The sequence below is a fragment of the Rhyacophila brunnea genome, unplaced genomic scaffold, assembly GCF_057557595.1.
Source record: "Rhyacophila brunnea isolate RB1 unplaced genomic scaffold, BYU_Rbru_1.0 scaffold_1, whole genome shotgun sequence".
Classification (NCBI taxonomy): Eukaryota; Metazoa; Arthropoda; class Insecta; order Trichoptera; family Rhyacophilidae; genus Rhyacophila; species Rhyacophila brunnea.
The window spans coordinates 37,831,363-37,853,346 of NW_028232751.1; the positions used below are offsets into that span (position 1 = coordinate 37,831,363).

Genomic DNA, 21,984 nt, shown 5'->3' on the forward strand with positions numbered 1-21,984 from the left:
ATACCTAGTAACGCTCGCGATGGCTGAGTGCTAACGTTTCAGCTTATTAAGTCGTAGGTCTCGGGTCTGCATCACAGTTCTTTAAAATCACATGTTGCTTTTTCAATATTTACGTGTTAGGACCATAGGTTAAGTAAGTGGCTAACATCCACTTCTCGCATAACAGAAATCTATTATGAAATCGTGTGACGCGGCCAAGATCTACATCGGATTGTAAAACCAATTTTAAAAAAGAAAAAATATTATAGTAGGCAGGTAGATAGATTAATCTGCCAATTTTTCATAAAATTTTGGGCATTCGTGTGTAATTTTTTTGTACTTTTTGTATGACAATATGAGTAGTTTCCTAAATACTTTATATAATATAAATATAATCCATTCATACTACATTTTGCTAAATTTTGTTGATAGTAACACCTAATTATTGATCATAAACTTCCTTTTCCCTCCACCACCCACCACGTCTCCACACCCGTTATACAGACGTATACCGTGGCGTAACGAACGTTAGGTGCTCTTCAATTTTGTTCCGAAAGTGTCCCAGGAGCCAACAGAACCTTGAGAGTGTACGTGATTTCTACTTCGATAGAATGTATTCCGGTTAATTCTCGATGAGAAAAGACCTTCTCGCTCGCCGTAAAATGCCGCAAACTTTTTAAGGGCTGAGAATTTTTCCCTCGTAGATACCAAGTCGTAATGATCGACCGGTCCAACTGAGGGTCGACCCGTAATTGATCGTAATCTGATTATGCTGTTTTCATTGCTGGCGTCTTATAGAAAGTGGTGTTGTAGAGGGATCCAGATGTACCCTCTATCCGGGGACGCCTCTGCCTGTAATGTGGGTGGGTATCTCCGCACCACCATCGTCACCGCGACGATATTCATGTCTGTGAGTCTTCGCGGCTGTAGCGGACGATATCGAAAGTGGCGAGCCGCCCGGCGAAGCTAAAAGCAGCCCGCTATTTCGGTCCATTCCCCCCCCCCCCCCCCCCCCCCCCACCCACTCCGGCGTGCGCCGCTGATCTCGCGAGGAGCGCTCGCCCGCCACTATCCACTCACGACTTGCAATCGACCGACGTCTTGCAAACCCAAGTCTCGGGAATGACTTGTCTTCTGCTAAATGAACTCGTGGACTGATAAGTGGTATTTCAGTAAAAACGAAAAAAAACGACATAGGTATATACTTTATGAACTAGAATTTTTTTAAATATTTTTTTATATTCACACACATTTCTGTGCGATCGTTTCGTTGGTGTGCGTTTCGTTGTGCTAAGTGTAAATATAAGTGACAAAAATGTATCAGCACCAAACTTCTGAGGAGAAGACGGTCAGCTCCGCCGAGCAGACCATGAGTCGCCAGGAGCAGAGGGTCAGCCGCACGGAGCAACACTTCACGCGCCAGGTCACCAGCCAGCAGCGAGGTTCACATCCCATTATATTACTTTCATTCAAAGAATACCGCTGTCCATGTCGATTCTGACACAATGTCAAAATGATAACAATCGGTCGATTGTGATCGAGACATCGAAACTGTTTATGGCGCGAACATTTTGAATTGTTCACCTGAACCTAACATCACTGCGGTAATAATTTGTATCTCAAACTTTAATCAATGATAACATGTAATACAATCAAAGTGTATTAATAGATACTAGCAGAGTGATATAAATGTTTCTGTATTTTTTTTTACAAATAAACTGAAACATCTATTTTACCTGTAGCTGTTAATCTTTTAATATAACTTGCTTACATCTAGAATTATAATTACATTCGCTTGGAAATATTTCGTGTTAAAAATACTTCACACTAATTAGCGCCCATTGCAATATTGTGATAAATGTATTAAAACTGTGCGAATATCATGTGCTCTTAGTTGTAAAATGTATGTTATGTCACAAAAACTTTGACTGTTTTGCGCCTTATTTTCAGGCAAGTTCCAGAACTGTCCGAAGATTGCTCCATTGCGTCCACAATGATTAACCCAAGTTTCACAACCATTAAACTAAAAACAAAACCATTGTACACCTTCCATTGTAATATAGTCTCTAAATATTCTAAATAATCTCATGAAAATTGATTGTTTTTTTAATATTTAATGGCGGATGGAATATTAATGTAGTGTGTCATCAAAATAAATTGCTTTCGTTAGTGTTGCATGTCCAGGGTTGTTCCGTTCGTCGCGGAAATTTCCCGAATCAAATTAGCCGCGATGTTGGCAAGACTTTGAGTTGCAAAGCTCAGCACCAATGGCGGTTGCTGGAAATGACCGAGCCGAAGAGATATGAGCGGGAAGGATCGTCTTGCCGCATGATTCGGGATCTATATCCGGCGAAATGTGGGCGAACTCGAAAGCGAACAATCCGCACTCTCCCCGCTAGAATTAATTACGCATTGCCCAACATTATTTTTCGATTAATATCTTACCCCCCACCGAATTTTTTTGTCAAAATACGATCAACCTTTTCGGATTGTTTTGCAATAATTAATAAACTACCTGCGAAATTAATATGTGAAATCCAATTAATATAATATATGTTTCTCATTTTTCTATAATAATTAAGCTTTCCCGAATAAAAGAGAAACACGTCACATCCTTTCTAATGTATGTTAGGTTTGTTATTGTTTTGCAATTGAAATGCGATGTCATATTCCTGCCGCTATTAATTATTACAACTGTCAATTTGTCATGTTTTTTTAATGTTTTGCGACTATATTATGAAAGCGCGATCGATCTGTTTATTTATGTTATTTTATTCGGTGTTGACTTAAAAAATTCATAATTAGAACAGAGATTTGAATTCCAAAATAGAATCTTTTATATTGTATGTAACTTATAATGAAATTTGATAACTTTCTAATGCATACGTTGAATACAAACAAATAATAGCTTTAAATTAATAATTGGCGTATTTTCATATTACAAACAACACTGAATTAAAAATAATTAAATAAATAATAAAAACAAAATCAGTTTTGACAAACATATGAGTAGGCAATTTTATATAAATATATTTTGTTCTTTTTTTTTAATCAATGATTAATCGCTGTCATGTTGAAATAAGAGTTTCTAGCGTAGAATATTAAAATTCGCCTATATTTTTGTCGATTCTGTTTTATTTTCAAACGAGAGTAGGGACAATGTTATGACAGATATATAAAATTTGCAATGCAGCGCGTACCTGAAAAGGTAAGTTACTAACAATTAGTAATAACCAAAATCGATACAAATGTATTGGTTTTTCAATATCTGAAAATAATATATTAACATTTATTTTTATTTATGTAATTATACACAATGAGTACTTCAGTTACAAAAGATCAATATTTTCAAAAAAAAGTTGACAAAACTGCTTACATAAATCATTTAAGTAGGTATATTATGGAAAATAAATTATTTAAATATTTTGATTCAATCAAATATTATTTAACGACATACGATATATGGTTTTGTATAACCATTAATTTGTATTTATAGTCGATGTCAGTGAAAATATTGCCATCATAACGTAAAAAAAATCGACTATTTTAATTGTATACTCAAATACCTTAGCGATGCCAATATTGAGGTACTCACATGTATATTTACACCAGTATTTGTTTACCATGTTATTTGTTCATAATATTTGCATTTTGTTACCTTCAAAATACTTTTATTCGTAATATTATTATGCAATTCTACACTTTCCTTTGTACCTTTTAGCACTACATAGAATAGATACACTAAATAGATTGATAATATTAGACACGTCATATCATAATCAATAAACAATTTTTGAAATTAGTTCACCTACATTAACTATTAAAACAATATAGTATAGCAATTAATCAAATTAAATTAACAATGACCACGGCTGGTTTCGTTTACATAGACATTGACAACACTGATTTTCAGACAAATAATTTATCAGTTGACAGTGTATTTTTTAAACAGATAAAATCGGTGATGATAATTATTATTAGATTATGTGGATTAATTCATTATGTTTTCCAATAATTGTCAATAAACCCGATTAAAATGACCCACATTTTCACAGACTGCATTTGAATTATTTTCTTGTTAACTGTATAGTAATACACTATTTTTTTTACTTTTTAATATCGAATCAAATCTTTTACTTAAAAATCTAGCTTATAATATTCTATAGAGTATTATAAAATACCATTATTAATTATACGTATCAGAATATTGCTTTATAAAATGTGACAGGATGTAATATGAATAATAATGACACATCAAATATCTTTTTTCATCGTGAAGTTCTCTTATAAATCTTATATATTTTTAAAAATACTCTTTTCAACCAATATCAGTGAAATTAACATATTTCTTAGTTGCATTGCGTCCAAATTGGGAATTTAGTATCCATTTAAAATTGCGCGATTGAAAAGAAACTTGGTATTACAAGCTGGTTAATAAAATATTGATATAATTTGTATGATATATAGAGAAAAAAAATAATGAAATTAAATCACTATTTTTAATTAATACGCAGAAAACATAAACATATCGATAAGTATATTATACAAGTATTTAATATAATTTTCCAGTAATAGCAAAGAAGTTGGGTTAGATGAGAGGAAGGGTATTAAGCTATAATTTAGAGAAAATATGTTTAAGCATTTTGATAATATAAACTTTCTCTTAGAAACCAAAAATATTTTAGAGGCCGCATTTATGTAGGTACATATATCATGTCTTTTGTATAATTATCTAAACTGAAATAATAAAATCTGATTCATTTTTAGACATATTATTATCATAAAATACCTCCCCGAGCCGCGGAAAATCATCCGCAGGCAGCGGGTTACTCATCACTGATATCATAATGTTTACACCATGACCTGAACATGTTATCATTAGATCTAAATGATGTTTGGTAGAGTAGGACTCGTGAATTCTTTAAACACTGCCACTGCAGAACACCCCAAATTTTAAAACATTAATTTATAACATTTTATGAATAATTTCCGTCTAAAATAATCTAAAGATATTTTTTAAATGCTTAATTAAAAATAAAATTACAATTTAGAAAATTAACTAAGTAGGTATCTAAAATGTGCATTCTCGGCAGCCAGGTTTTTAATCGTATGTTATGAATATTTTTATCATTAAAGCTTAGTTTGATAAGTTCTTTATAAAGAGAAAATTTTTATTGTTTTTTTTTTAAATCATAATTTTAAGGTATCTTGTTTCGATTTTTTTAGAAAACATTAATGAGTATAAGTAACTTGAAATCCTTTCTATTAACATCGATTTGAGCTTCGGTATTATGGCCGCATCATAGTTCGATTCGATATAAATAAAACAAATCAAGTTATAAGCATTCTTATGTTTTACATAAATTGGTACTTTTTTAATATTATAAAAATAAGCAGTATACCTATCAATACCTTTTAAGTTTTAAATAAATTATCAAACTGCATATTAACGTTAAAAATATTCATAAAGTAATGCAATAATAAAAAAACCCAGACTTCCAAATAATGCACATGTTATACAGTTTTTATTTAATTTGTAAGTTTCTTTTATAACTAAAAAAATTAAATGTTCTTAAATGTATATTGATTATTTAGAATGAAATTTACCAACAAAATGTATCAAATTGCAGGTTTTGCTAACTTTTCGCAACGTTTTGCTTTAACCCGGTCTTCTATTGATATTCCCAATTAATAAATATTATTACATGTACCTTCTTTTTACCGATATTTTTGCGCGTTCGACTCATCTCATATTATGTAGTCATTTAATATAAAATAATTAAATGCACAACTTAATTATTGCAGTTATTATTAGTTAGTATTGCGTATCAATACGAAATAATTTAATTGAAAGGTGTCGTTATACATACTTACGGTAAATGTAGTAAAAATAAACCAGAAAAACGAACATATATTTTTATATGAAATTTATTCCATGGTATTTGAAAGATATTTTTTATACGTCAGGATTCCTCATAATATAAAACTCGTCTCCATCTCGTATAACGGTTGTTTTGCAAGTGCAACACGATAAAACTAAGTATCTACTCAACTTGTCCTGCCTTGCCTTAGGGAAAGATCTTGTGCAATAAAATAATGTCTCTATACGTATTTCAAATTGTACTCTTGTAGTTGTTTAGCTAAATATTGTTTTCCTATATTTATTTGAATAAGTTTTCTATGTTTAAAAAATATATAAGTAACATTTTTAAATAAACCATACGTAGTAATCTTATTTAACTGACGAAATTCATTAAAATATACATATTTTAAAACTATTCGCTAAAATTTGTCATTATCTACTCACCATTATAGCACATCATTTTTATTTAATAATATAGAATATGTTATACAATAATAATATAAGTAAATTATTTGCTAACTTTAAAAAATATCTTTTAGTCGATTAATATTATTTGAATAATTTTCACCTTATCAGATTTCTAACTTTACTTTGATTCACATTTTTTCTATCTATTTATAAGTACATATATAAATACATTTCTAAAAGTTTAAATCAAATAATATTCTACATAACTACATGAGTTTTAAATAAAGATAAAACAATGTAGACGTGATTGTAATGTGGCTAAAATGTTAGTATTTGTGTCATTGATATGAGAAATCAATGTTTAAATATTTTGGTATGAGTAAAATATACCAACTCGAAGAAATATGTGATAAATGCAGTCAATGACTGAGATTTTGATATACCAACAAAAAAATGTAACCCTAATAATACATACATTATGTGTAAAATATCCCCCACGACGACGTATGGTGAAAGTAAATTCTGAAAAAGAATCACACGCCCTTTAAATTCAAACAAGAATAGACTCAGTATTTAATTGATAATTATTTTGAAAACAAACTAAATTTCTTGACAAATTTTATACCAAAGCAATTATGGTGTAAAATCAGAGAATATAATATTTTGTTATATACATAATAATGTTAGTATTCTCGTAGGTCAAAAAATCTGATAAAAAGAAGGTAAACCGAATTGATCAAGAATGGTGAATTTTAAAAATAACCGACATTATATTGTTGCTACAATCAATATATTATATGATTGACGATAAAATTATTACAGTCTAGAATAATAATTAGCATGGAAACCGATCATAATATGATATTTTCATTAATTTGACCTTATGTGATGAAATTGGGTTTAATTAATCAAAACACATAATATAGTGGTTTGGTATACTTACCTTGTTTTATCTCAAACCAGATAGGTTTAATTGTACTTACGTATTACAGTAAATTCTTGTTATATTCTTTATAAAGCATACGTATTTATTTACAGTCAGGTTAACTGTTTATAAAATGACATTTTCCCAACATGACTATTAAAATATTAATATAAATGTATACAAATGCAACTGCGTAATATGTGTTTATATAAAAATAATTTTAAGGAAATGCAAATGGAGATAGTTATTTCAGCACCTATAATTATTGTATATTGTTGTCATATAGATATTATTTCGAAAATAGTGTTTTTTTTTTCAAATAAATCTTTTCCAATAAAATACTCATGAACCTAAATAAATAACTATTCAACAAATTACTTAGTATTAGTTTGAAATTGTTTTAGAGATATATTTTTAATCAACTAACATTCTGCAAACATTATTGCAAATTTGTAAATAATATATCAGTTTATTTCATTATTGTGCCTAATCTAATTTTTCTCAAAAAAGATTTGTTGTTATGAAATCTCCAAATTAAATACTTACACAAATTTTAAACATATATATTGTGTCACATTGACCTAAATATTGGGTATATAAAACATCATATTTGAAATGTCAAGAATGTTTTAATACTTCCACAATTCATACAAGTGGTACTTTTAGCTGAACAATTTATTTTCCCGCACGTAAACGGACCATAAAACAATCTGCGAGTTGCAAATGTTTACTGTAGAACCAGCTTCTGTAAAATTTATTTGTTTTTCATATAAACATCGCGGGTAAAGTTATTATTCCAGTTTCCATGAATCCTAATTACCAAAACGTTGTATACACCTCAAATGTAAATCGTCACAACGTTGAAGATACACTGTAATAAAATAATTATAAGCAAATTAACACACAGTCATGTGTGTTACATATTGAAATTATTAATCGACAATCTTCTTTCTCTCTGCTAATTTAAGCCGATAATATTTTAGAAAACGTTAATATAAAACAATATGCAGTAAAAAAAATATATGATTAAATATCACAATAGCTAACACTTGAATACGTGTATTAATTAAGGCGCTAAGTACCAAAAAAATAAAAACTGACATTTTTATAGAAAAATGTTCTACATACCAACGCCAATAACTTCAACTATAGTCTAAGTGCCTCAAGCAAGTCAAAAAATACAGCAAAATAATTAAACCTGTCGACGTTGTAAGTCCGTTGGCGTGTTTTATTTATAATGGTGCAAGTAGCACTGCAGTGGTCAACGGCATTCAATATAAAATAGCTGACGATGGTGTGTTGACATTTGCGGGTTCTTAATACCTAAAATTATAGAAGCTGCCGTGATTGCTTCACCCTCTAAAACTACATTTTTCATAAGGTCTGCTTCATGAAATTTTACTGCAATGACTCGGTATTTTGTAACTACAGGAAATTCTACTTTTTGGTACTTAGAGCCTTATTTAATACACGTATTCACTTTATAAATTGGAAACAATCAAAGCGAAAAATTTATCATTTTATATACATATAAAGGAATATCTTATGTGAACTTAAGATTTAGGGTTTCCTCCAATTTTAGAGTTACATAGTCAAAGTGATTTAATTAGTTCGAAATTATCCGTCAATATTTCATGAAAATTTTCGCGCAATATTTTCCCAATACCGCCTATCATAAGTAAGTCTGGTGAGATCAACGCGCATACAGGACAAAAAATTACATTTACGTTTATTTTTCGGTCACACGCTTTTACAAAAATTCTAAGTGAATCAACTTATTATGGATATATGTAATTTATTGTTAAAAAATATATTACTTAAACAATATTTTAATTAAATGTTTTCATTTTAGTTTTGAAAGTATGAAATATCTTTAAGTATCAAATGTCAAATACAATACCCAACGTCAAAATACAGTATCGTAAATAAAACATGAATAACTTGAGTATTTAATCTTTTTAATTATTTGGCAGTGTTTAGATTTTATTAAGATGAAAGTAGTTATTTTTCCATATGTTTTATAAAATCAATAAATATAATAATACATAAAATACCTACATAAAATAACTTCACTATCAAAAAACTAAAATATCTAAATAATCTTGAAATGACGATTACATAAAATATATGCACGCACATATGTATTAAAATTGCATAAGTAAGTATATTTTAATAGTCAGTTAAGACGTGATTATCTTTTCAATATAATGATTTAATACGTACCTACAGTTGATTTCGTAAATTCAACATTAAAAAATCAATCCAACTATTGATGCAAATAAAAAGTAACATAGTTGTATTATGAAAATGGTATCTTATCTGCCATTTATGAATAAAACTTTCAATTATTAAGGTTGCAACAAATCCATATAAAAATATCCCAATTAGGCAAGTAATAACGAGATTCAGGTGTTACACACACAATAATATGTACCTACGTAGGTAATGCATATTCATTGTAACGGTGTACGTATGTGTATTTTCTATCCGCTCGGTTGCAGCTTCATACTAACGTGTATGGTGTTAAATAGCTCAGATAATAAAATTAGAATTCAGGACCATTTTCTCAAAACATACTATCCATTTCTTTCTCAACCTATATTTAAAAAAATGATCTTTTTACACGACAACTGAACTATAGCGAAAACCCTGAAATAATTAAAATTTTATTGAATTACCATGTGTTTTTCATGTTTACTACCTTCGCCTTTATTTTCGTTATAACTATCATTTCTTTAATCTTTCTATCACAAATTAAATCAAGATCTGGTGATATAATTTAGAAATACTTTCCAAAATGGTGATTCAGCACATTTTTTAAACATAACAGTATACCATTCGATCACAAAATATACGTAGCTATCTGAAGCCATCTGTTTTTTCCTCTTCTTCCCTGGTAATAAATATTTTCTATACTTTTAATGATATTTCAAGAAAAAATAATTATTATTGTTATATCATGTTTTTATTATTATGGCAATGTTCTTAAATATATTTCATACTGACGTGTATTTTTGATTAGTGATTAAATTGTATTATGAAAATAATACTGTATCGATACATTACATAATATGTTATTATTTGTTTCAAAAGATTCAGTGGTTACTTAGATATAATTCATGATAATTTATAAATTCGTAAAATGTGTTTATTGTAAACAGATGTACCTACACATTTTATAAATTATTTTATTATTCTTTTGAGACGTAGTTAAAAAATATTGTACGTTATATGGAAAATTAAACCTCCGTGATACTTAAAATAAACTATTTTAACATGTACCTATAGAATATGTTTGAAAAGATGGACTTCAAGTATTATTATAAATATACATACCTACTTAGATAACGATATGATTCCGAGATTGACCATGATTTTTCAAGAAAATTTAATGTTCAAACAACAATAATTATGTATGCATCATAAAATATAACAGTTTACGAAATAGTAGTTCACAAAACACAGTTTTCATTAGAATTTCTAGTGGTATTGGTTAAACATTCGCGCGAAGATATGTGCCTACATTTCTTTATTTTTTTTACCAAGTTAATACATATTTGAAATATAAGATAATGCTTTCATACACTGTTTTAAATATTTTTTTAAAATACACTGCCACACCTTATAAAATATGAAAGTTATTTTAGTATTAATACTAAGCAATATTTAATCTACTGGAATTTAAATCATAGATTGTTCATGCATAATATGGTGTTGTCGATATAATACGCCGTCACTCATTAAAGGGATAGATCTGTTATAAGGTGATAACTGATGATTCGTGACAAATGAGTGTATAAAATTTGACACAATTACTGAAAAGTGAAAACAATTTACTTTATGTACTACTGAATAGAAGTTTGTTTTTTATAAAATCATTTTAATGCGACGTTTAGAAAAATATTACATATCATGTTACTGTATCCAAATTTGGCAGGATTTACTCAAATGCAAGTGAGTGTTCGGTCAGTTGAAATCCTTTAATAAACACGCATGCCTTTATTTGAGTCGCCGTACGATTATTCACCAAAGTGTTCCCAAAATAGAGGATACATAACAACGTGAGAGCATTTATAATAAACGAGCGGTGATTTAATGCGGACCAGGTCCACCTGTAGCGGTCAGGTGAGCGGTCATTTCCAATAATTTCTCGCAACCGCTTGCCAAGAAAATAAACTGAATTATTTCATCCCGTCTACCCCGATTCGTTTATTTTCCACTTGGCTTGAATTCAACTCATCTGACATAACGCTGAACCTAAAAATCATAAAACTGTAAACAACACTGTTTTTTCATTCGTCTGAAAATATACTCAAACTACATAAGAATAGCTAGCATTCATTCAGTCTCATCTCATCGAGTTTTCTTTATCATTAGTCATATACTATTTATAACACATAAAGCTTATATTGCAATCAGTTAAATCAGTATTATATTACCTCTCTCTCTATATATATCTCTAAAAAGTTATCCAAATATATTGGTACAGTAAACTTTTCCACTAGGTAAAGAAAAACACATATATCATCATATATGTATTATTAGTTGATTAAATCTTGGTGTGCGGATAAATAAATAAAGTATGTACTTTTATAGGTGTATAATTTTTATCAAAATGCGACACAGTTAATATAATATGTTTGATTTTTAAAATATTAATAAAATCATATTGATACAGTTTAAATTAATATCCTATTATTTAATGTGATAATAACGTAATAGAAAAAACGACCATATTGTGTAATTTGGTTACTTATTTATTTAATCACTACGTATTGCTTACTTTTAATATCAGTTGTTTTCTATTAAACCTAAATTTCACATACGACTAATCGCTATACATACAATTCTTAACCTACATAGGTATGGAAGCATTATAATAGCATGACATGTGCGATTACCAAGTTAATATACGCCCATAAATACCAAGCCCACTAAATTGAGAATTTCGATGGTAGTGCTAGTTATTGCTTACTTTGAATGCAATGCGGTAGCATATTTTTTAGTAAATGAAGCTTTTCGATTGCACATTTCGTACATATTACTAATTTTATTACAGTTTACCATAATACATACATTAGCAAAAATTAATACTACGATAAAAATTCACAGTTTCGTGCCGCAACCTGGATATAGAGAGCCTTGATACGTACCAATATAAGTAGGAGTCGTGTAATTATGCTCGAGTCGGTTTGCACTATTAACATTTTTTTTAAATTGCAGAATACAACAGAATTTTATAAAAATAAATAGGTATTCATATTTTACTTATGCAATAAGCAATTTCTAATATTTTTCAATAAGTACCTAATATTATTATATAATATACACCTATATAGGAATGTATGATTAAAAGTGATTTTAGTAGTAATTGTACGTTTCTGTGATGAAACTTATTATTATAAGTAGAATTGAATAGGTTGATATGGCACGTTATTGTGTTTACGATTGCATTAAAAAATATATAAAGCGTATGCATCTTCAAATAGAAATGATGATTATCACTTAAGGTGCTTTTCCTTAAAAAAATATTTTTGTAGATATGTAAATTCTTAATGTTTGTATCAATTAACTTTCTTTGGTTTTAAAGAAACGAAAATTTCGCCAGTAAAATACGTCATATCTCAGTAGTATAATGGTTTCTATAGGTACTTAGGTTTAAAAATATAAATTTTATATTAAAAAATAATAATTCTTCAATTTGAATAATATTTTCACTATATAATATTATGAATATGATATTATGAAAGCTGAATATTCAGTACTTATGTAATAATACACGTTGAAAGATTCGCAAGCTCGGTTCACCTGAGGCAAAGCACTAATATTGGTATGAAAAGGAGAAATAAAATTCCTCGACAGAGGCGGGCACCTCATCTTGAAATTGATACATTTATTTTTGCCTCCGGAGGCGTCCGAGTATCTTCCCTCCGCTCCCAACCTCGGTATTTTAAATTTACTTTATTGCATGCAAGCAAAAACTTACAAGTGAAATCATGCACACTTGCAATCGCGCATCGCGCCGTGAAAGTTATTAATTCAAACAATTTTTTAAAAGTTAATACTTTTCTTGGTCAAGCACCCATTTGCATCATAACTGAGGTATCTATACAACAATGAATTCTCGTAAAATCCCGCTAAGACACTATACACATTTGTGTATTTTAATATTTTTGATTCTTTCATGTGCCATATTTCATTGAAGTATCAAGTCGCATTAATTATTAATAATATTATATTGTATGAACAAACATACTCGTAATTCAATTATTAAAATCAATATATATTACGATTTTTACATTAATAATTCCATTGATTTTTCATTAATTTTGAATTGAATTAAATAAGACCAACTAATCCCGAAAATAATTTAATACCGAAAAATACATAAGTAGTTGATAGTTTGAATAGGTGAATGGCCTAGATAAAAGTTTGACAGTGTATTAAAAAAATCCTCGTTTCCTTCGTTAGCATGTCACTAAAATTTATTTCCAGCTAACTTGTGACGCTAAAGATTAAAATGTATACATATACACAGATATATACCTATTATGTTTCCACTTGATTACATTTGATTTTCTTTAAAATATCCGATATGTAAATTAATTATCTATCTATTAATTAATTAATATTATAAGTAGGTATATAAAAAATCACGCTTTTCTGATGCAGATAAATTAAAAATGAAACTGTCCGAAAATACGTTTTAACGTAAATGATATCTCGTGCAATTTTATTATATTTAGACGTAAATTAGCGAAATATTGCTTGCATTATTAAATGATTTTTAAATATTGGAAAGGTCTCAGAAAAATACATAATTTGCATTTTTAAAAAAATATTGGTGTCGGTCGGGACTCGAACCCGCACCCATTAGATTTTAGACAATGGATATATGGGTTCGAGTCCCGCCCGGTATCACAGTTTTTTTTTAAAATATTTTTTTCTAATATGTATGTATCTGAGATGTTCCGAACTATATACTTACGTCAATTATTATGATTATTCATTAAATATAAAATAGTTTACATAATATTGTTAAAGGTATGTACCGGTTTTAGAAAAAAATTAGCAATCGTTCTGTTTTAGTTGGTATTTTAATTATAAAATAAAATAAATCTCTGAATCATTCCTCACCCTAAAATATCTTCTACTCTGCATAACAATTATCTGTTGCAAGGTAGAAAAACGAATCCCAAAAAAACGTGCACAACGCGGGCGGGTGCATTCCAATTTGCACACACATTCGCACGCAGTGCATTTTTTACAAGCACATACACACATGTGCAATGGGGTGTAGCCTTGAATACGTACACATTTTTGTTTTTAGTAAAACCGACCCATACACGTATTCATATTTTGACGGTATTTAAACTTCACGGTCAGCGGTAAAACTTTCGATCTTGAAAACGTAGATCGCCAGTTAAAATCCTGCATCAGGCAAACTCACTCATACATTTTTTTTTTAATTTGAATGAATAGCTGAAATATTTTTCTATAATCTAAGAGCTGACAACATATTTTTCGTAAAAAAAATGTCTAAAATACCTCCTCGAAAGACGGTCAAGATTTATATTGTACTGAAGCAGTAGGTGGGGTCACCAAATTGTAAAAAAATGTATCGATACTTACAATAATTAGTAACGGTATCAAATGATGCTTGTCGCGGGGGCTTATTTCTGAAAAAACGAAAAATATCAGTATTGGCATAAAAATAAAGTTTTGATAAGTACTTCAATGTATCAATAAGTACCTACTTTATAACGACCCTAGGAGCAGGGACCTGAACAGCGGTTTAAGTCACCTTACGGCCTCTAACTGAACTATTTTTTTTTTAATTATAGGTACATATTATATAATATACAATGTATGCATATCATGTAATGTACATTAAGGCAATTAATGTTTCCTTAATTTAAAACACAAAAACCGATACGTAGTCAAAAATAACACAATTTGATGAGTATTTCGTGTAGGAGCTACTAGTTAAAATTATCGTAATTAAGTAGCTTAATTGGTTAAAGCATATTGGCGCGATACCAGTGGATATAGATACGGGTTGAAATCCCGTCAGGTGTCGTATTGTATATTTATCTGAGGTGTTTTCAAGTTATGTATGTTTACTATAATATAATATGCATTCATTTCGTCGAATGGAGTAATATTAAAGATTTTTTACTAGTATGGTCAGTTATTTTCATTTGTGTTTAATAATAGCATAATCTCATAATATAAAATAAGTAGGCACAAGCCTTTATATTTGTGATAATAATAATTACTCTTAAATTCTTTATAAAAAATAATATATAAAGTTATCTTTCTCTTAACTATATATACCTATATGAAAATTACGTACTAATAATTCTAATTGATAATAAAGAAATCAGAAAATAATTTGAACAATAGCACAGACAATATATAAAGCTAGTCTTTCCCTATCATTAATTAGAATTTACCTAAGTGTGTAATTTTTAATGCACAGATCACAATATAAATTAGAAGATAAAAAGAACTTTTTATATACCACGTTTTGAAATTTTCTGTTGAATGATATAAATTTGACAATTCTATGTATTAATAAATACTTTTTTTGTACTTGATAAAAATACTGAATAAATATAGAATACTGAGATGTCATTTTGACATTTCATATTGATTTCCATAATAACACACGTACATATTAATAATTTAGTTGCTAGGACCCCCTTAGCAACCAATAATAGTGTTTTACTTTTAACGATTTTTTTCCGAAACATACAAAACAGAATTAACTGAAAATGAATTCAATTCTGCTTAAAGATAGCCAAAAGTATTAAAAGAATGTATTGTCGTCATGTTCTGATATATTCTAAAAGTTTCAAATGTCTATCTAGTCGGGAAGTTGGTTAAAAATCCTCAATCGTCCAATAAAAATATTGGACAAACAAGAAAAAATTTGTACTGGGCACACAAGAAAAATTCTGTACCGGACAAACAAGAATACGAGCTAATAAAAACGTGGTAAAATGGTCATGTGCCTAAGATAAAGTACTACAATATAGGTAATTAAATCCGATTAAAGTAGGGCAAATGTAATACATTCTGTTTTATAATAATATACAAAATGTTAACTGAACCACATACTTCAAAGTTTGGTTGAGTAATTATTTTACGGTACCTTTTATAATGATATATGCACAATTGTTACAACTGTATCCCCGCTATTAAGATGTCTAATTTAATTCATCATGACCAAAGTATAAGTGCACTGGTTTACATGGGTTTCCATATTTTTAATAAATTTATTTAGTACTTAAGTAATAAGATAACATTTCATTAGACCGTATTACGAGGTGCATTCAAAACTCCTCCCTAGTGGGAGATGTGCATGCTCTCAGTAATCTCGCACTCAGTGAGTTGTAAAGTTGTAAGGCGCGAACTAGTTGTTACAAACTAGTTCCAGTATTAATTTCCTAATAATATAAACGTACAATATAATTTGTGAATATCTAACATATTTATAGAAGAAAACTTACTTCCATGAAGATTTGGCATACAAAATAATTAAAGTGAAGCTAAAAATGTTACTAAGGCTAATAATTACTAAATTAACTGTAATTCATTTCGAGTTGCAGATTTAATCAGATGGCTCTTTACCTGTCAAGATAAATAAAATAAATAAAAGACAATAAAATATTAAATTTAAGCGATGACCAATTTTCAAACCTACATTATTTATTGATTTCTAATAGTGTGACTTATTTATTTCGTTGCAAAACAAAAAAAACTCTTATATAATCTATGTTATTGTATCAATCTCCATAATTACGTTTTTTTTAAATCTAGTCTTGTAAATTGCTTCCATTTTTTAAGACACTTCTTCATTAGGTTGTCAAAACATAAGCATTTGAAAGAAGACATTAGAATCCGTATTACTAAACGTGATTTCTGCAAAAACTAAGTCAATTCACAATTATTGATTTTTTTTAAATATCCATCCCAGAAAGTATGTAATTGTTTTTTGAATAAGCTTGTGAATCTGTTCGCGCGGTAAATTTTATTGTCGAGTACTCACCATTGTTCTCTCGTGGTGCCTGTGTAGAGTCAAGAATCTCTCGTAATACACAACGTGGCCTGCCTATTCGAGTTTTTTTATCATCTTCGGACGACTATTATTTTCAAAAAAACCGATAAGTCAACATATTGTTGAAAATACGTATATATATATTTTTTTTAAATACGTAGGTATATTATTATAATATGTCCAATTTCACATAAGCAAGTAATAAAATATAGCTTGTTTAAGAGTTAGAAAAGATGTTTAAAAAATAACTTAATATCATGAAAATAACGAATAGTAATCGTGTTTGCTTAAATTTATGACATATAATATATAAAAGTTGATTGGCGAATAAAACTTGGCATATGGGCGATAGAAAAAAAATGGTGTGTGTACTTATGTACGCGCGTTAGAAGTTATACTTCTTTGGCGTAACAAAACAAAAACAAAACTTGTGATAACCTATATTCTTTGACTAGCTCTTAACTATCTTGTTGAGTTACACACTCAAGAAAAAATGCCGCTTATTGGAGCGCCGTTGGTTTATTTCTATACACATTAACTTATAGTACTAAATTATATACTTAATTATTTCTTGTTGTTTTTATTTTTAAAGTAACAACTGACACGCTGACGTTTAATCGTTTGTTTACGGATGGAATTACAAATGGCCGATAATAATAAATTCGATTATAATTCAATTAATTAATTCAAATTAAAAACAATTCTACTATAAAACTTGCGTTTGTATAGAGCTGACTGATTCGCAGCTAACTTTGTACTGTGTGCGCGCGCAGCTCTCAATTTCACTCTCTAACAAACGCCCCAAAAGAAGTATAACTTCAAAAAGTAAATTATTTAACCTCACAAAAACATCGTTTATTAGAGATATATTAAATTATGGACGTACGAGTATTGGTAGGTATTTGTATTTAGACGATTGTATTATGTGGGGTTTTTAAAAAAATAAGATATTAGATTAATATGTATTACGATCTGGCACCTCAGTCGATGATCTGCATTCACTGTTGTAGAGGTAAAGCTCGAGTCGTTGTTTCTCATACCGTTATGGCCAACGGTACGGAGATACACAGCATTACGAGAGTAAAACGGCGCGGCGATCCGCGAATCGCGTTGTTGATGCTAGAGATTACCCGCAGAGGTCGCTCGACCGAGATTGATTAAGACCACTCTTTCTTGCTCACCTTGTATTTTTGCGTATGCATTTTTCGAACGAACAATCGCTTAAAAAAATAAGTAACTTATCTTATGGAAACATTTATTTAAACTGTCGTTGATTGAATATGCCATTTATAATAAGAAAATATGCCAAGAAGAAAATACTTACTAGATTTTCTTGAAATTAAAAAAAATATCTAGACACCAGCATTTTCAACTAATTATGAATTACTAATAAATAAATCAGTTCTGATCTGAGATCGGGCAAAATTGCGTTATTTTTTCCACGTGTGTTGGGATCAGAGCATGAATCTGTTAGGTTGAGCAAGTGGTTAAGATTCATTTCTCTATTTTCATTATTCATAATGCCGTGTCCACATTGGCAACCTCATTAAATTTCGATTAAAATATTTTTTGCTCAAACAAATTATGATTATTATCGTGATATTTAATGAGGTTGCCAGCAACTTGTTGCCAGTAAGGACACGGCTTTAAGTGGCTAAGATCCACATCAGATTGTAGACTCAATTAAATAATAATATTTTTTAATCTAGTTTAAGTCGTTAATTTTAGCGTTTTTTACACCACTGACAAACTGCTTAAAGTTTCTCATAAAAAACGTAGAATAAGACAGATTTACAATCAACATGCTGATTTTTTCGTACTTTAGAAGTGATTATAAATTTTCATACTTTTATTTTTATATATATAATTATATAACCTTAAATAGCATTTATAAAATGCTGTTTTTACCCCCTTAGCTCATAACTGTAAAGTCAATTACAAAATTTGGTTAAGGCTATACTTACCTCAGTTGAGGCATGGTCTAAAAAGATCGTGACTAGGCGATGCGCAGATTGCGGGTCGCTGGTGCAAATAACGCATGCCGAACGAAATATAATTTGTCATATAAATCCAACATGCGTCTAACATTTAATGTTCTGTTTATTATTATATTAGTAGCAATAATAATATATTCATTGACATGTTTTCTTTTTCAAGTAAATGGGTAACGTTTTTAGTCATCTTTACACGATTTAAGAATTAATACCCCGTCACCATAACGAAACAAATTGACGTATTGATACCTCGACGTTCGCTCGCCGAATGCCAGCGAGTCCAACATTTCGTCGCGCCTATAGTTGAAAATTATTTGCCGTTTCACTGATGTATCGTCTTAAGTACATACATACATGGATCCTGTTAATTCTTAGTGCATCCCAATTGTTCTTCTTTTGTCGGAAATTAGGTCAAATTTCATCTTTAGATCTTTACAAAATCATTTTGTAACCAAACCACTTTTGAATTATATCTAGTCAGGAACTTGTTGACCATTTGCAGCGCTTATACAAAATTTTATGAGGTACGCACCATAAAAAAAACAATTTCCAATAAACTGGTTATACGCATAATATATTAGTTATTAAAATAAAAATTGAGTCGGATAGAAGAAGGACGTAAGTATTATACGCTGTTACAGCAGAATACCCTAACATTAAAAATTAGGTCACTCTTCCATCATGCTCGTCAATATCAATATCAGTGGCGAAGAGTGAGTTAGGCTGTGGAGATCCGAGAAAAATAGTGGACACTTTGTCAGTCATACTTTTTCTTTTCATTAAACTAATAATACAAATTGCCGATGGTATTGATTTTTTTATATTCAATTAAACCCAACCTAAACCAAACCAAACCAAACCATAATGTAGATTAAAAAAATCTTCTACGTATAAAATATCTATAATTATTATAATGGTATAATTTTATCTACTATGGTTTGGTTTAGATAGGATTTAATATAATTTTAAAATACTAACCAACACCACCCGCAATTTGTATTCTTAGTTAAATGAAAACACAAATACGTATGTCTGACAAAGTTTAATGTGCACTATTTATGTCAGATCTCCACAGCCTACCTCTACTCTTCGCCACTGATCAATATATTTATTTACATTGCAGGATAAAATATGGATTCTTCTTTTTTCATGCATGTACTCACGTCTAAACTCAAACTTTAGCTATAAAGAAAAAATGACGTATTGAAAATTTCAAATCGATGAAAATTCTCATTGTTTACATTGATTAAAAAATATTTCAGCAATCTGATACATTGATTGAAAAATTATTATAGATATTGGCTTCACGCCAACTAAATGATTATCATTCTGTATCCGTTTTCTTCGTTATAGGCAGAAGGACTAACAACATTATGTTATTTTTATTTTCACTCGCGAAAACATAGCACATTCGTTTCAAAAGTGAAAATCCGACGTACATTTTTAACCAATGAAAATTATTTAGAATAATAACTGTTTTCTTTGAATAGTTTGGTTGATTGTATCACATGAAACTATATTTAATGTTATTCTGAATTATTTTATCGATGAGACTGTAAGAATTGGATTTCACAAGACACCTAGTTTTCACAAGATAAAAATCGTGATAAAAAGAACACTTAACACTTAACACAATACAGAAATAACAGAAATGTCTCGTCTTGATGAGTTTTTATCTATTTTGCACGTTCTGCTCTGAAATCGCTTTGCTGGCCTAAAATAAAAATAATATTAATATCCAAAAAGATTTTTTTAAATCTTGTTAAGTATAGCATTTTGTTATCTCATGCCACTTATATATTTTAGGTGTTTAAAGTACGGAACGTGACTTTGAGTAATTAACATATTGTATAGATTATCAGAATGATATTACTGTAATGTTGTTAATTGCCAATTCTTCTTTATGTAAATCTATTACATAACATAATTAATTGTCGTTGAACGCTTTATATATGTACTGTTTTTCTTATTATTTTTCAATTTTATTAAAGTAATACATAGGTACAAATTTTCTCTGCATAAATGAATCAGAATATAACTTGAAAATATCTAAGTATTAAAGTTCGTATCAACCATACATTTTCATTTCTTGACTTTTTGCAATGAATCGAGATTTCTCGATAATCTTAGTATTTGATAAAATGTTTTGATTGAGAAAAGAAATCTCAATCACAGCCTCTATTATCAACTAAATTATAACACAATATGGTATATTTGCTAGATTTTATTTAAATAATTTTTGTGTTTTTTAATCCCGAAAAACGAAAAAAATCCTGGAATTGAAAATTTTTAACTAGATTTTGATTCCTAATGCTTTGAAAACAACTAAGTTTTTTTTTAATAATTAGTAGCTCACCGAGCTTCTCGGTCTCGTCTTTGAAGGTTCAGCTTTATCAATCACATTTCATCATTCATTAAATCATTTTAATCTATCATATCTAAAACGTTTAAATAATTTTATATTTTTTTATAAACGTTTTTTACGTGATACAAGCACATTTCTGCGTGTCAGGTGTATTTATTTAAAGTCAAGCCATTTGCCAGGATAACAAGTAATTGCTGTTTACGCATTAAATACCAACTAAACTCAATGTAACAAAAATCAATAAGTCAATAAGTTCGTCACCATGTTCTTAAAAAATACTATATATATATATATATATATGTATCACAAAAATATTAAATAACCAAGCCATATTACGCAAGATTATGATTAATTTATTGTTACTTTATTAATTATTAATTTTATTAT

At 29.1% G+C, this 21,984-nt stretch overlaps 1 protein-coding gene across 1 annotated transcript in view; it reads left to right on the top strand.

Annotated features, from left to right (window-relative positions):
* The first annotated feature begins 1,294 nt into the window (after window positions 1–1,294).
* Window positions 1,295–21,984, top strand: part of sls (sallimus) — a 48,328-nt gene continuing 27,638 nt past the window's right edge. The window contains exon 1 of the mRNA XM_085945555.1: window positions 1,295–1,421. Within this exon, the coding sequence (XP_085801681.1) occupies window positions 1,295–1,421 (127 nt within the window). The remainder of the gene's footprint in view (window positions 1,422–21,984) is intronic.